The sequence below is a fragment of the Gossypium raimondii genome, chromosome 7, assembly GCF_025698545.1.
Source record: "Gossypium raimondii isolate GPD5lz chromosome 7, ASM2569854v1, whole genome shotgun sequence".
NCBI lineage: Eukaryota > Viridiplantae > Streptophyta > Magnoliopsida > Malvales > Malvaceae > Gossypium > Gossypium raimondii.
Window position 1 is genome coordinate 33,841,971 of NC_068571.1, and position 12,881 is coordinate 33,854,851.

Consider the following 12,881-nt stretch of genomic DNA (forward strand, 5'->3'; position numbering starts at 1 on the left):
CTAGGCCCATATGTTCGGGTTTTGAGGGCCTAATTCTGAATAATTTTGGCCCGTTTGTTTTTTTTCAAAAATTATAAATAAAATTAAGAAATGGAGAGAGAGTGCGGGTGTGATTTACAGTTCAGAGTGCACACACACTGCCCAGCAAATTTGGTGGAATTCCCGCCAAAGAAAATCCCGTTGAGGACATTTTCCCGGCATATCCCGCCATCTTTCACTCTTTATTTTCTTCCCTTATTTCTACACTTCCGTTTCGACAGAAAAGTGATCACACTTCACCTTCCAAACTTCCCTCCCACCCGCCTCTCAATTTTTAATCATTAATCGGTAAAAATGGCACCGTCGCGTCGTCAAAGCAATGGTAGATCACCCCTCGTTAATCAACAGAGCCAGATTACTTCCTTCTTCTCCAAGAAAAACTCTTCTTCCCCATCTCCATCGCCTCCTCCTCCTCTTGCCAAACATACCTCTAAACTCAACCCTATCCCTGGCCCTAAACCTAATCCAAGTAGAAGTCCCATACCTACTACTCCATCCCCTGGGGAACCCAAGCTCAAAAAGCCTCTCCTTGTCATTGGCCAATCGCCTGCCCCCACTCCCTCTTCTCCCCTCAACATAACATTTGGCGATGAAGTGGTTGACAAGAGGCTAAGGGTTTACTGGCCCTTGGATAAGGCGTGGTACGAGGGCGTTGTCAAGTCTTTCGATAAGGTCTCGGGCAAGCATTTGATTCAGTATGATGATTCTGAGGAAGAGGAGTTGGATTTGGGGAAGGAGAAGATTGAGTGGGTTGAAGAAACCACGGGAAGGTTTAAGCGGTTGCGGCGAGGGGGTTCTTTGGGTTTTAAGAAAGTGGTGATTGACGATGAGGATGATGACGTGGCGGATAGTGCGAACGAAAAGAGCGACGATGATGATTCCAGTGATGAAGATTGGGGGAAGAACGCCGAGAAGGAAGTGAGCGAGGATGCTGATGAGGAAGATATGGATTTGGAGGATGAGAAAGAGGAGGAAGAAGAATTGGAGGAAGAGGAGGTGGGAATGAAAATATCGAAAAGAAAGGGCGGTGGAAAGACTGAATCAAAGAAACGGAAGGCGAATGGCGTTGCAAAACCGGAGTCCGGTAAAAAGAGTAAGACCAGTGCGAATGTTAGTACTAAGGAAGAGTTTAAGGTGCCTTCGGTGGAACCGGTGAAGAAGATTGAAAGTAAGTAACGGGGTTTTTTGTGTGCCACTCTTTTTTAGTTGTTTTTGAAATGGGAAATTAGATAACCAAATTCCTTTCTCCTTGAAAAAATAAGTATTCCTCTTATATTCGTTATTTCTTTTCCTTAAATTATCGCCTCTAAGAGGATTCTTTTTCTTCCTCTTTTTATCAATGTCCCTCTATTTATGTTCTAACTATGTAGTTCATTTGTTATTGCTGCAATTTACATGGAAATTTACTCTGCTCTGGCATATTTTAACTAGCATGTCGTTCAAAGTATTGGATATATAGCAGATTATGTTCCTGTCTGTCTTGTTCTTATGTAATTTACCTGAACGGATGGTTTGAGGTCTGAATATGAGCATGTTTTGCTGCAGCTGATAAGGCATCTACTGCTGACAAGGCTTTGGTGGTTGATGAGTTAGAGAGGTTTGGGAAGCGTGAAGCGGAGAAGTTGCACTTCCTTGGACTGTAAATTCTTGCTTCATTCTTTTAATTTTCCTTCTGTAACATTGATTCCATAAAAATATAAGTTGATGGCATCTAGCTTTCTTTAAATTACTGCATCTTGAGGATTTGAAAACGTGCATCCAGGCTTTCTTTAAATTACAATATTTTACTAATTCTGCCATCTGGCATCTTGAACTAACTGGTACACCTGCCATCTGAACTATTAGATTACCAATTATTTAGTAAATGTGAGCTTATGGCATTGCCATACAGGTAATTTCTTTGGATATTGAGGCATGTTGTTAGTTCTGATGTAAATATCCAATACCATGTATTTTTATTATCCAATACCACGTATTTTTATACTTATTTTTTTTCTTTTTCTTTGTCTTAAAGTGAGGTGCGTAGAGATGCAAATAGGAAGCGTCCTGGAGATGCAAACTACAATCCAAAGACTTTATACTTGCCTCCTGGTTTCTTAAAGAGCCTATCAGGTTGCCAGGTAAGGGCATTTGATTCTCAAGTACTTTGAGATGCTTTTTTCCTTGACATTTGTAGGTTGACCCATGCTATCATGCAGAGGCAATGGTGGGAGTTTAAGTCAAAACATATGGACAAAGTTCTATTTTTTAAGGCATGTCATGGTCTACCCCGATTTATTGTTGCCATTAATTTTAAAGTCATTTGACATATCATTGTTGTTGAAGCAGATGGGTAAATTTTATGAACTTTTTGAAATGGATGCACATATTGGGGCAAAAGAACTGAATTTGCAATACATGAAGGTATGGTCCTATCCAAGTTCCTTCAACTCAAAGTCTCAAACTGATTTTATTTATTTATTTGTGGATTGCCTTTTTTTTTTTTATTATCTTATCTTAGGCCATCTTCACAGCCAGGAGAAAGATAGAAAATAAGGCAGAAGCCCCTTGTTTATAAACTGTCTCCTTTTTCTTGGTCTTATTTTTTTCACTATTCCTCTTACATTTACTGTTGATTTTAGGGGGAACAACCTCACTGTGGATTTCCTGAGAAGAATTTCTCTATGAATGTGGAGAAATTAGCTCGAAAGGTTTGTCTGATGTGCTTTTATTCCAAGTTGTAGTTTCCATGCGTGTTTTGCCATGGTTAGATCTTTTTGATAAGCACAATCTGTTCTATGGAGGAAAGTTTACTTTATTTTATTGACGGAACAGGGTTATCGAGTTCTTGTAGTAGAGCAAACGGAAACTCCTGAACAACTGGAGCTTCGTCGGAAAGAGAAAGGTGCCAAGGATAAGGTATGTTGTACTATGCATGATACTACAGAAGATCGGCTCTATTTTTATTGGTTTTCCATATTTTACATTTCCCCCAGATTGGCAATTTAATAAGTATGCTTTTCTCCATGCATTTTTGTGTTGATTTTTACTGTTGTCAAATATCTAATTGTCATGGTCCTAATAGCATTTTTAAATGTACAAGTATTCTTAGATGTGATGCTGAGGACCATTAACCATTTCCATCTGGATTCTGGCCAGGTCATATGATGGCTTGTTTCTGTCATTTTATTAACCTTATATCCATTGTTTTCTAGTATGCTTTTTAGAATTCTTTTCCATAATTTGTTAATTGTATGGGATGATATGGAGCTATATAACTTATTGCTGTTTTTCAATATGTTTAGGTTGTCAAGCGTGAAATATGTGCTGTGGTTACCAGAGGAACCCTAACTGATGGAGAAATGCTGTCATCAAATCCTGACCCTTCTTACCTCATGGCAGTGACTGAAAGCTGTCAAAGTTCAACAAACCCGAATGAGAAGCGGGTTTTTGGCATGTGTGCTGTTGATGTTGCAACTAGCAGGATTATTATTGGACAGGTGGGGATTGTTCCTTGCATGATAATTGCTTAATATTTATCCTTTCTTTGTTCAGATCTGATCATTAGTCTTATTCCTCTGAATAGTATGTGTCCTTATCCAATGAGATTTACTTTTTCTGATTGTCTCTTGTTTGTTTTTTTTTAAGTTGAAAAGAACTGATCTACTCTCTTGCTTCCATTTTCCAGTTTGAGGATGATTCTGAGTGCAGTGCATTGTGTTGTCTATTGGCTGAGCTAAGGCCAGTAGAAATTATAAAACCCACTAACCTGCTCAGTCTTGAAACTGAGAGGGCAATGCTGAGACATACAAGGACTCCCTTGGTAAATGAATTGGTCCCTACTGCAGAATTTTGGGATGCAGACAAAACTGTTCATGAAGTCAAAACTATCTACAAGTGTATTAATGATCAATCAGCTGCTGGATCTGTTGATGTGGGTACAGGTGCTGCTAATACTTACGAGGATGATGAGTTGGGCTTCCTTCCAGCTATCCTTTCCAGTCTACTCAGAGCTGGTGTTAATGGAAGCCTAGCACTCTCAGCTCTTGGAGGCACTCTTTATTACCTAAAACAGGCTTTTCTAGATGTGACATTACTTAGATTTGCAAAGTTTGAGTTGCTTCCATCCTCTGGCTTCAGTAGCATTGCGCAAACACCTTATATGCTTCTTGATGCTGCTGCCCTTGAGAATCTTGAGATCTTTGAAAACAGCGGAAATGGAGACTCTTCTGGGTATGTGTGTCTTGTAGGTTTTTCTTAATTGTTTTACTTGCAAGTGCCAGTCTTATGCTTAGTCTGTTCTTTTATATGCATAGGACGCTCTATGCACAAGTAAATCACTGTGTAACAGCATTCGGGAAAAGGTTGCTAAGAACATGGCTTGCTAGACCATTATATCATACTGATTTGATTAAGGAACGGCAAGATGCTGTAGCAGGCCTAAAGGTGAGTTTTCCATTATAGTTGTGACTTACATCTTGCAAACATTGATTCAAGCATTCGGTTGAATTTGTCTGAATAACTAATTACACAACTTTCAAGCATTCCATTAATCCTTGCTTTGATTAGTGTTAGGTCTTCATCGGAGTGTCTCTTTTGCTGATATTTGCTGCTTTGTGTATAATGTTGTCCTTTCTTCTATCTAGGGTGAAAGTCTATCATATGCACTTGAATTTCGAAAGGCATTGTCCAGGCTTCCTGACATGGAGAGGCTACTTGCACGGATCTTTGCTAGCAGGTAAACCTTGGATGAAAATGCAGCTCATTCATGTGTATCCCATTCATCTGGTATGGGGAATATATTGAGCGTTCCTTAATAATATTTAAACTGTTGTTGTGCTTGAATGCAGTGAGGCTAATGGAAGAAATGCACATACAGTTGTTTTATATGAAGATGCGGCAAAGAAGCAACTTCAGCAATTCATATCAGCACTACGAGGTTGTGAATTAATGGTTCAAGCATGTTCTTCCCTTAGTGTTATTCTGAAAAATGTGGAATCTACGCAGCTTCATCATTTGTTAACAACTGGTAATGTGAAATATATCCTTTTATATAGTTACTCAAAGATATCTGGCCTCTTATGTTTTTAACGCTGCACAGGTAAAGGTCTTCCAAATATCAATTCCATTCTTAAGCATTTCAAAGATGCCTTTGATTGGGTTGATGCCAACAATTCTGGACGTATAATACCTCACAAGGGAGTTGATCTGGAATATGACTCAGCATGTGGAAGAGTTAAGGAGATTGAATCTAGTTTGACAAAACACCTCAAGGAGCAGCAGAAGTTACTTGGAGATTCATCAGTAAGAATTTTGTTAACAACAAGTTCTTGGAGGTTCCAATGATATAAGTAGTTTAGTTCTTTTAATGTTTTACTAAACTTTGGTTTGATATCTGCTGTAGATCACCTATGTCACGATTGGAAAAGATTCGTATCTATTGGAAGTGCCAGAAAGCTTGCGTGGGAGTGTCCCTCGAGATTATGAGTTATGTTCATCCAAGAAGGTAATTTGTTTTCATTGTTTGACCCTCTTTTTGGATTAAACTTAAGATATATTTATCCAATTGGTGGTAGATATCTTTTGTTACAAAGCTGTCATGTTATCAAGTATTGATTATAACAGCTGCAAGCAAGCTTTTTGCTTGGTCATATGTGTTATGCAGATGGGTTACGCTTTCCTCAGTTGCAATTTTCAAGTAGGCTGTTTGTATCTAGCCAGAGGCTGCAGATGTGTTGTGCTTGTTATTTACTTGTTATAAGTGTGTTGCTTTGTACGTTGCCTGAGTTGCACAATGAAGTACTCATAATTTTGCTGTGTACTTCCTACTTGACATGCATAGGGCTTCTTCCGGTATTGGACTCCATCTATCAAGAAGTTCCTGGGAGAACTCTCGCTAGCTGAATCTGAAAAGGAGACGGCCTTTAAGAACATTCTTCTGAGGTTAATTGGACGATTCTGCGAGGATCACAATAAATGGAGGCAACTAGTTTCAACAACAGCAGGTATGTTTGCTCACTTTTATGCAATCTGCACTGAAGCTTGGTTTATTTATTTATCATTTTTTTGCCAATTTAATCCAGTAGTTTCTTGTTTTAGAGCTGGTTAGGTTTAAACTTTTTTTGTTCCCTGGATATAGTGCATACATACATCTATGCTTATATTTTAGTCAAATACTTTAATTTAGAACTGAGACTGCATGTAGTTACAGAAATTATAAAAGATAATGCAATACAGATTAATTTACTTAGCTATCTGAACTGGTCTAATTTTGCAGAGCTGGATGTACTGATCAGTCTAGCAATAGCAAGTGATTTTTATGAAGGTCCTACATGTCGTCCTTGTGTCTTGGGCTCTTCATGCTCAAATGAAGTGCCGTGCTTTTCTGCAAAAGGTTTAGGACATCCTATTCTCAGAAGTGATTCTTTAGGCAAGGGTGCATTTGTCCCCAATGACATCAGTATTGCTGGTTCTGGCCATGCAAGTTTTATTCTTCTTACTGGTCCTAATATGGGTGGAAAATCAACTCTTCTTCGCCAAGTTTGCTTGGCTGTGATTTTGGCCCAGGTAAATTTTTGCTTCCTGCTCATTGTAGAGTGTCTCATTGTGTTCATTGGCCTTAATGTTGCCTTTTCCCCAGGTAGGAGCTGATGTCCCTGCAGAACAATTTGAACTATCTCCTGTTGACCGAATCTTTGTTCGGATGGGTTCCAAAGATCATATTATGGCTGGACAGAGTACATTTTTAACAGAGCTTTCAGAAACTGCATTAATGCTGGTAACTTATTCATTCTGATCTAAAGCAACCCTTATATGTCTATGTCCTGATTGCAGCAAATGTCTTATATGTGAAAGTTTTCACATCCATCTATGTTGCTTTGAATTTTCAAAAATTAAAAAAATCAAAAGAGGCGTAATTGATATTTCTTCACAACTGTTCTTGTCATCCCTCACATCTTGGTTTGTTTTCACTGGCACATGCCATTGCAATTTCACAATCTACATGAGCAGAAACAGTGTTTTATTTATTTCAGTTATCCAGATTATTTAAGTCTTGTCCAAACTAATCTTTTCCTTTGTAGATGCGCTAAGTGCTATTTCTAAAATTTTAATATCTCTGAAAACATATTCATGATGGTTAATGCAGTCCTCTGCGACTCAACATTCACTTGTGGCATTAGATGAACTTGGACGTGGAACATCAACTTCTGATGGACAAGCCATTGCGTATGTTGCTTTCCTATTTAAGCACCTTTGCATATCTATCTGGTACTTTTGACTTAGTCATGGTTTCTCATTACTCAATATCTGTGACAGGGAATCGGTTCTTGAACATTTTGTACACAAGGTGCAGTGCCGAGGGATGTTTTCAACACACTACCACCGTTTAGCTGTGGACTATAGGAACAATTCCAAGGTGTGTCTGCTTTCTGTTGGATAATATGTTTTTTAAACTGAAGTTTATAGCATTTATAATTGGCAAATTATATTAGGTGCAAAGAGAGTGAATGAGATATTTTGAGTTGTACAGCATCAGTTTGAAGTCTTATCTGCCAATTTGTTTAGTGAAAATTTGTAAAATGCAGGGCTCATTGCTATTTTAGTGTCTGTTCAATTTCCTCAAGTTATTTATTATTTGCCTTTAATAAATTTTTACAGGTCTCTCTCTGTCACATGGCGTGCCAAGTAGGAAATGGAGTTGAAGGAGCTGAAGAAGTTACATTTCTTTACAGGTTGACTCCTGGTGCCTGTCCAAAAAGTTACGGTGTGAATGTTGCACGAATAGCTGGTAAGGTTATTTGTAACTTTAGTTTCTCTTTGCCGAGGATCTACATGTGGACTTGTGGGAAATGGGGCCTCATTAGCTTCTATGTTACTTATAGCTTTGATATGTATAAATATAATATGGAGATTAACTTGAATAATGTGTACTGTGGGTTGAAACTATAAGGACCTTTGAAGTCCATTGAAGGATGTGGTGTTTAGAGTGTTTAGAGTATGATAGCATCAAGGATTCCATGGGGCATATCTCACCTACTGGGAAAAAAATTTGCTTTTTGTTGAATTTTCCTTGAATTTAGTTCATATTCTCAGATTATTGAAATGTGCATTAATCAATACCTTCTGTTATTAAGAACCTTTAGGACAAAAAGATGTAGATGTATTTTGTTGTATTTATCTAGATCTTTGTTTATAGAGAATCGACTGAATTGCAAAATTTTAGCATCTGCTATGATGAATGTCACCTGACTGGTAATCATTTCAGGGCTTCCTGACTCAGTACTACGAACAGCTGCCAGTAAGTCTAGAGAATTTGAGGCTGTATACGGGAAACACCGAAGCAAGGGATCTGAAGACAAGTTGCCAATGCAAAGTAGTCTTGACGAAATGGTAGTTTTTATTCGGGAACTAATCAGCCTTACACGCTTAAAGACATGCGAGGAGGGCACTTGTATTAGGTCATTGACTCAACTTCAACAGAGGGCAAGGATGCTTCTGCATCAACATTGATTGAATGAAATCCATGTAATATTTGTAATTTTTCCCAGGGTCATTCATTTTCGGATATAGTTAGTGATGTGAATATGATTGTGACTAATATGCTATCTAGCATTTTGTAAAGTTTGGGTGGGCTAGAAAATTGGAAAACATATTAGTTGGTAGCTGGAAGGTTGAAATGAGCTGACTAGCATTTTTGTACAATGCATTTCTAATGAGAAAATTTTGTTGACATGATTGTTCTATCTCCTTGACTGAAACACCTAAAGCTGAAGCAGTTTGAATTAAGTAATTAGCAGTATTTGTGAAAATTTGGGTGATCAAGTTCAACATTGCTTAAAGGTCATAATGCTTGGCACTGGTTAAATGTAATATTGGAGGGCATGTTAGACTGGATTGTGGAGTCCCAACGCCCAACGAAGGGAAATTAAAAAGCATGCTAATTAATGGTTTCAAAGGAATCTAGGTGGCGTCACATGCAAAGCCAAATTCAAGGCAAGGAGGATGTGAATAGTGCCTGTCTGAAACTCAACTGTAGCCAAAACTATGTCTTGTGGAATGGTTTTATTTATGGCGTTACTACCTAAGGTTACCAAAAAGCTTAAACTAATCCATCCCCTTTTTGCATTAACAAATTCCCTGGTTTTGTTGTGGTTTCAATGTTTTGACTGCAGAAATCCTCTGTTTTCATGGGCTCTTCTTTTTCCAATTTCAATTCATATTTTTAGTGGGTGGAGTTTGATGTATTCAATCCTTGTTTAACAATGGAGGTATGTCTTTGTGATAGTTGACTATTGGATGGGTAAGCTGAACCAAACCATCATCATTACTAATTTGCGATTTCAATCCAAATTTACTATTTTCAATTTGTTTTCGTGTGATTTAAATTTCTTTTAACTTTAACGCCATGAGCTTACACGTCATGAAGTTGAATTTAACCGTGCACAACCTCTTTAATTTTTTATTCAAACATTATAAACTACTTCCACACTATGAATTTGCCAAGATTATTGGAAATAAAATCTAAATTAGAAACAATAATATCGGACTTGTTGATGTAGTCAGATCGGAGCTTACTTAGGGCACCCTAAGTTTAACTCCAATAAAATTGATTTAACAAGCAAATAAGTTGGTTGAATTTTCCTTAATGCTTATAATAGTAATTTTTTTTTAGTTTCCTAAAATATATAGGTGGTAATTATAGTGCGAACTTTAATGGTATGATTTCAATGTGATCCAAAATAATTTTTAGTTATTAAATATGTCAACTCAATACTTACTAATTACTCAACGAGTCACCCATTATCATTTTACATTGAAAACTGAGTTTTGACCTAAATCATTAAATATATATTAAGTACATCTTTTTTTTTGATTTACTGGCATCTTTTCGTTTCTTTCCTTTTCTTTCTCAAAATGTTAGTTTTTTTTCAAACTTCTTAAAGTCAACTTCATCTATTTAGTTATTTTAAAATCAACATAAATAACTTGTAATATGTTATATTTTAACAAAAAATTATTTAACACGATTGATGTTATATCATAATTTTTTATAATTTTATACTAACAACTAACAATAACAAATATTACTTTTATTGAAAATATACTTAAAAGATTTCATTACAATAAAATTTTACTTAATATATAATAAACTAATAATTTATATTGACATCAATGGTTTTGGAATTGAACCAATAGTCAAATTGGCAATATTAGCAATGCTCTAAATTTGTCCTTTAGAGGTCGAGAGACCAATGATTAATTCTATTTTTGAACATCACCACCTACTTGCTCTAATAACGAGATTGAAATAGTTATTTCATCGATCTAAATCAGTGTTTTCAAGACTAAACTTGAAATTGATTGTGGTATTAGTCCAAAGATAGGGGTTGAACCGATTAACCCGTGAACCAATACAGACCAATTGAGCAAAGCTAAAAAAACCCAATTGAACTAATTTTTTTCTCTATTTTGAATTTTTTGTTTTTATGGATTTTTAATAATTTATTTAATCAAACCAGATGAATTGATCAAATTGGGAACTGGTGGCTTGACTAGTTCGACCACCAATCTAATTCCGAAGAATGAAAAAAAGAATATATATATAAAATAAAAAATAATACTTTTTTGTCTTTTTTTTGCACATGTCAATTTTTAATTAGTTTTTTTAAATAGATATAATGGTTCAACTAATGACTGGACTAATAGAGGTATCAATTTAAAAAGAAAAGACTTGTGACAACAAAAAAAATGTTTGTACCAAAATGGAAAAATTGTATAGTTTAAATACCAAATTGCAGGTTAATCCTCTTTTGAAATATACTCAACGGTTTGACTAACGATGGTGTCAATTTTAAAAAAAAATGTAATTTAAGTACCATTTGTGATAAAAATTTAAATATCAATATTAAAAAATAGTATAGTTTAGATAAGAATTTATAGTTTAAGCCTATAATAAAAATACAAGCTTAAAAGTTAAGCTTGTTTAGTTTCAGCTTCTAAAACCACTAACATATGCGACCGTTAGAGATTTTCAAAATAATTTTAAATGTTAAAAGAATTTAAAATATAAAATATAAAAAAATATTTATATGTCTCATTTAAAGACCATTAACACGAGGCACAGCTTTAGAGATTTTCAAAATAATTTTAAATGGTAAAATATTTATATACCTCCTTAAAACACCACTAACATGGGAAAGATTTTAGAAGTTTTCAAAATATTTTTAAATATTAAAATTAAAAATAAAAATAAGTAAATTTTTATTCAATTTTCAAGTAAGAGAAAATGAAAGGAAAATTTCATTAAAGCTTCTTTTGAAATAAAAGGAATTTATAACAAGTTATTTTAAAGATAAATAAAGATGGTATGAAATTGTAATTCTATTGGGGTGTACTTATGTTCCTATTGCACTATCAGATTTAAATGTTCCAGAGTAGATTTTGTTTTCTAAATTCAATTTCAGTAGATGCTAAACATAAGTAAGTGGAGAATAGAAAGGAAGGATAAATGAGGGAACAAATAATTATAAGGAGTATTCTTCGACACAAGAAAAGGGTGTGTAAAATTCCTTTTCTTGTGTCGAAATAATAACAATTCCAAGACCCGTTCGTCAAAGATTTCTATTCTTAGTTTTGATTTTTCCAGATTTTCTAGAACCCTTTATTTTTTCGATTTACTTATAATAGAATAAGTAATAAGTATAAAATAAGTCGAAATAAGTATAATAACCAAAAAAAGAGAAGGGATCCTTACCGATTTTTTGATAAAATAGAATCAAGGCGATAAACTTATAAAATAATTTGAAACTTTGATGAAAATACTAAAATAAATCGAGTAAGGTTAGACTAGTTTAGAAAAGTTTGATTGATATATGATTGATAGAAGAAAAAAAATTAAATATATATTGTATTGTGTCACCCAATTGAGTGATTCCTTTTTTTCTTCTAACCTTGAAAGTATCGATAGATACTATCAAAGAGCAAATGCTATGAATCAATTAATTGAAATTGAGTTCATTTTTCAAAAAAATCATTGGAAAAAGTGATCTATTTGTTGTCATTTATACGACCAAAATATTATGATCATGATCATTAAGAATTCAACGGGACCCTGCCTCGCGAATCAGACAAAGAAAGAGGAGGTGGGCCCCATTGAGTTCTTACACTTTCATGCCTATAACTTAGTTCGTCCTGGAATCGGGTAACTTTTTTCTTACATATGGAACCATTCATATATGTGGGGATAACATATAGATTTATTTTAAACATATAGAATATAAATTTATTTTATAAGTATCCGTTTGTATCCATTTGGTTCAATTGACTTTTGCTTGAGCCAGATGATGAAAATTTATCATGTCCGGTTCCTTTGAGGGATGGATCTAGAAAAATTCACCTATTCTAATAACAAAAAAACCTGACTTGAACGATCCTATATTAAGAGCTAAATTAGCTAAATGTATGGGTCATAATTATTATGGGGAACCTGCCCCAATGATCTTTTATATATTTTTCCAGAAGTAATTCTTGGTACCATTGCTTGTAACGTGGGCTTAGCAATTCTAGAACCTTCAATGATTGCTGAACCCGCGGATCCATTTGCTACTCCTTTGGAAATATCACATGAATGTCATTTCTTTCTTGTATTTCAAATACTTCGTACAATACCTAACAAGTTATTGGGTGTTCTTTTAATGGTTTCAGTACCCGCAGGATTATTAACAGTACCATTTTTGGAAAATGTTAATAAATTCCAAAATCCATTTTGTCGTCCAGTAGCGACAACCGTTTTTTTGATTGGTACTGCAGTAGCCCTTTGGTTGGGTATTGGAGCAACATTACTGATTGATAAATCCCTAACT

At 35.2% G+C, this 12,881-nt stretch overlaps 1 protein-coding gene across 3 annotated transcripts; it reads left to right on the forward strand.

Moving 5' to 3' along the window:
- Window positions 1–99: 99 nt before the first annotated feature.
- Window positions 100–8,762, forward strand: LOC105794794 (DNA mismatch repair protein MSH6). 3 transcript variants are annotated; one of them, XM_012624117.2, is made up of 21 exons: window positions 100–1,207; window positions 1,585–1,678; window positions 2,054–2,159; window positions 2,238–2,291; window positions 2,368–2,442; window positions 2,661–2,729; window positions 2,854–2,937; window positions 3,324–3,518; window positions 3,707–4,251; window positions 4,335–4,464; window positions 4,665–4,756; window positions 4,869–5,047; window positions 5,120–5,322; window positions 5,423–5,524; window positions 5,861–6,023; window positions 6,296–6,585; window positions 6,659–6,796; window positions 7,166–7,245; window positions 7,336–7,435; window positions 7,678–7,807; window positions 8,285–8,762. In XM_012624117.2, exons 1-21 carry the CDS (start codon window positions 334–336, stop codon window positions 8,527–8,529), a joined length of 3,948 nt encoding a protein of 1,315 aa, XP_012479571.2. In that variant the 5' UTR covers window positions 100–333; the 3' UTR covers window positions 8,530–8,762. The 3 variants fall into 3 exon arrangements, 2 of the variants coding, with proteins under 2 accessions (XP_012479571.2, XP_052489503.1); XM_052633543.1 differs by lacking the exon at window positions 7,678–7,807; XR_008197861.1 differs by lacking the exons at window positions 7,678–7,807; window positions 8,285–8,762 and having other exon boundaries at window positions 6,663–6,796; window positions 7,336–7,408.
- The last annotated feature ends 4,119 nt before the right edge of the window (window positions 8,763–12,881 follow it).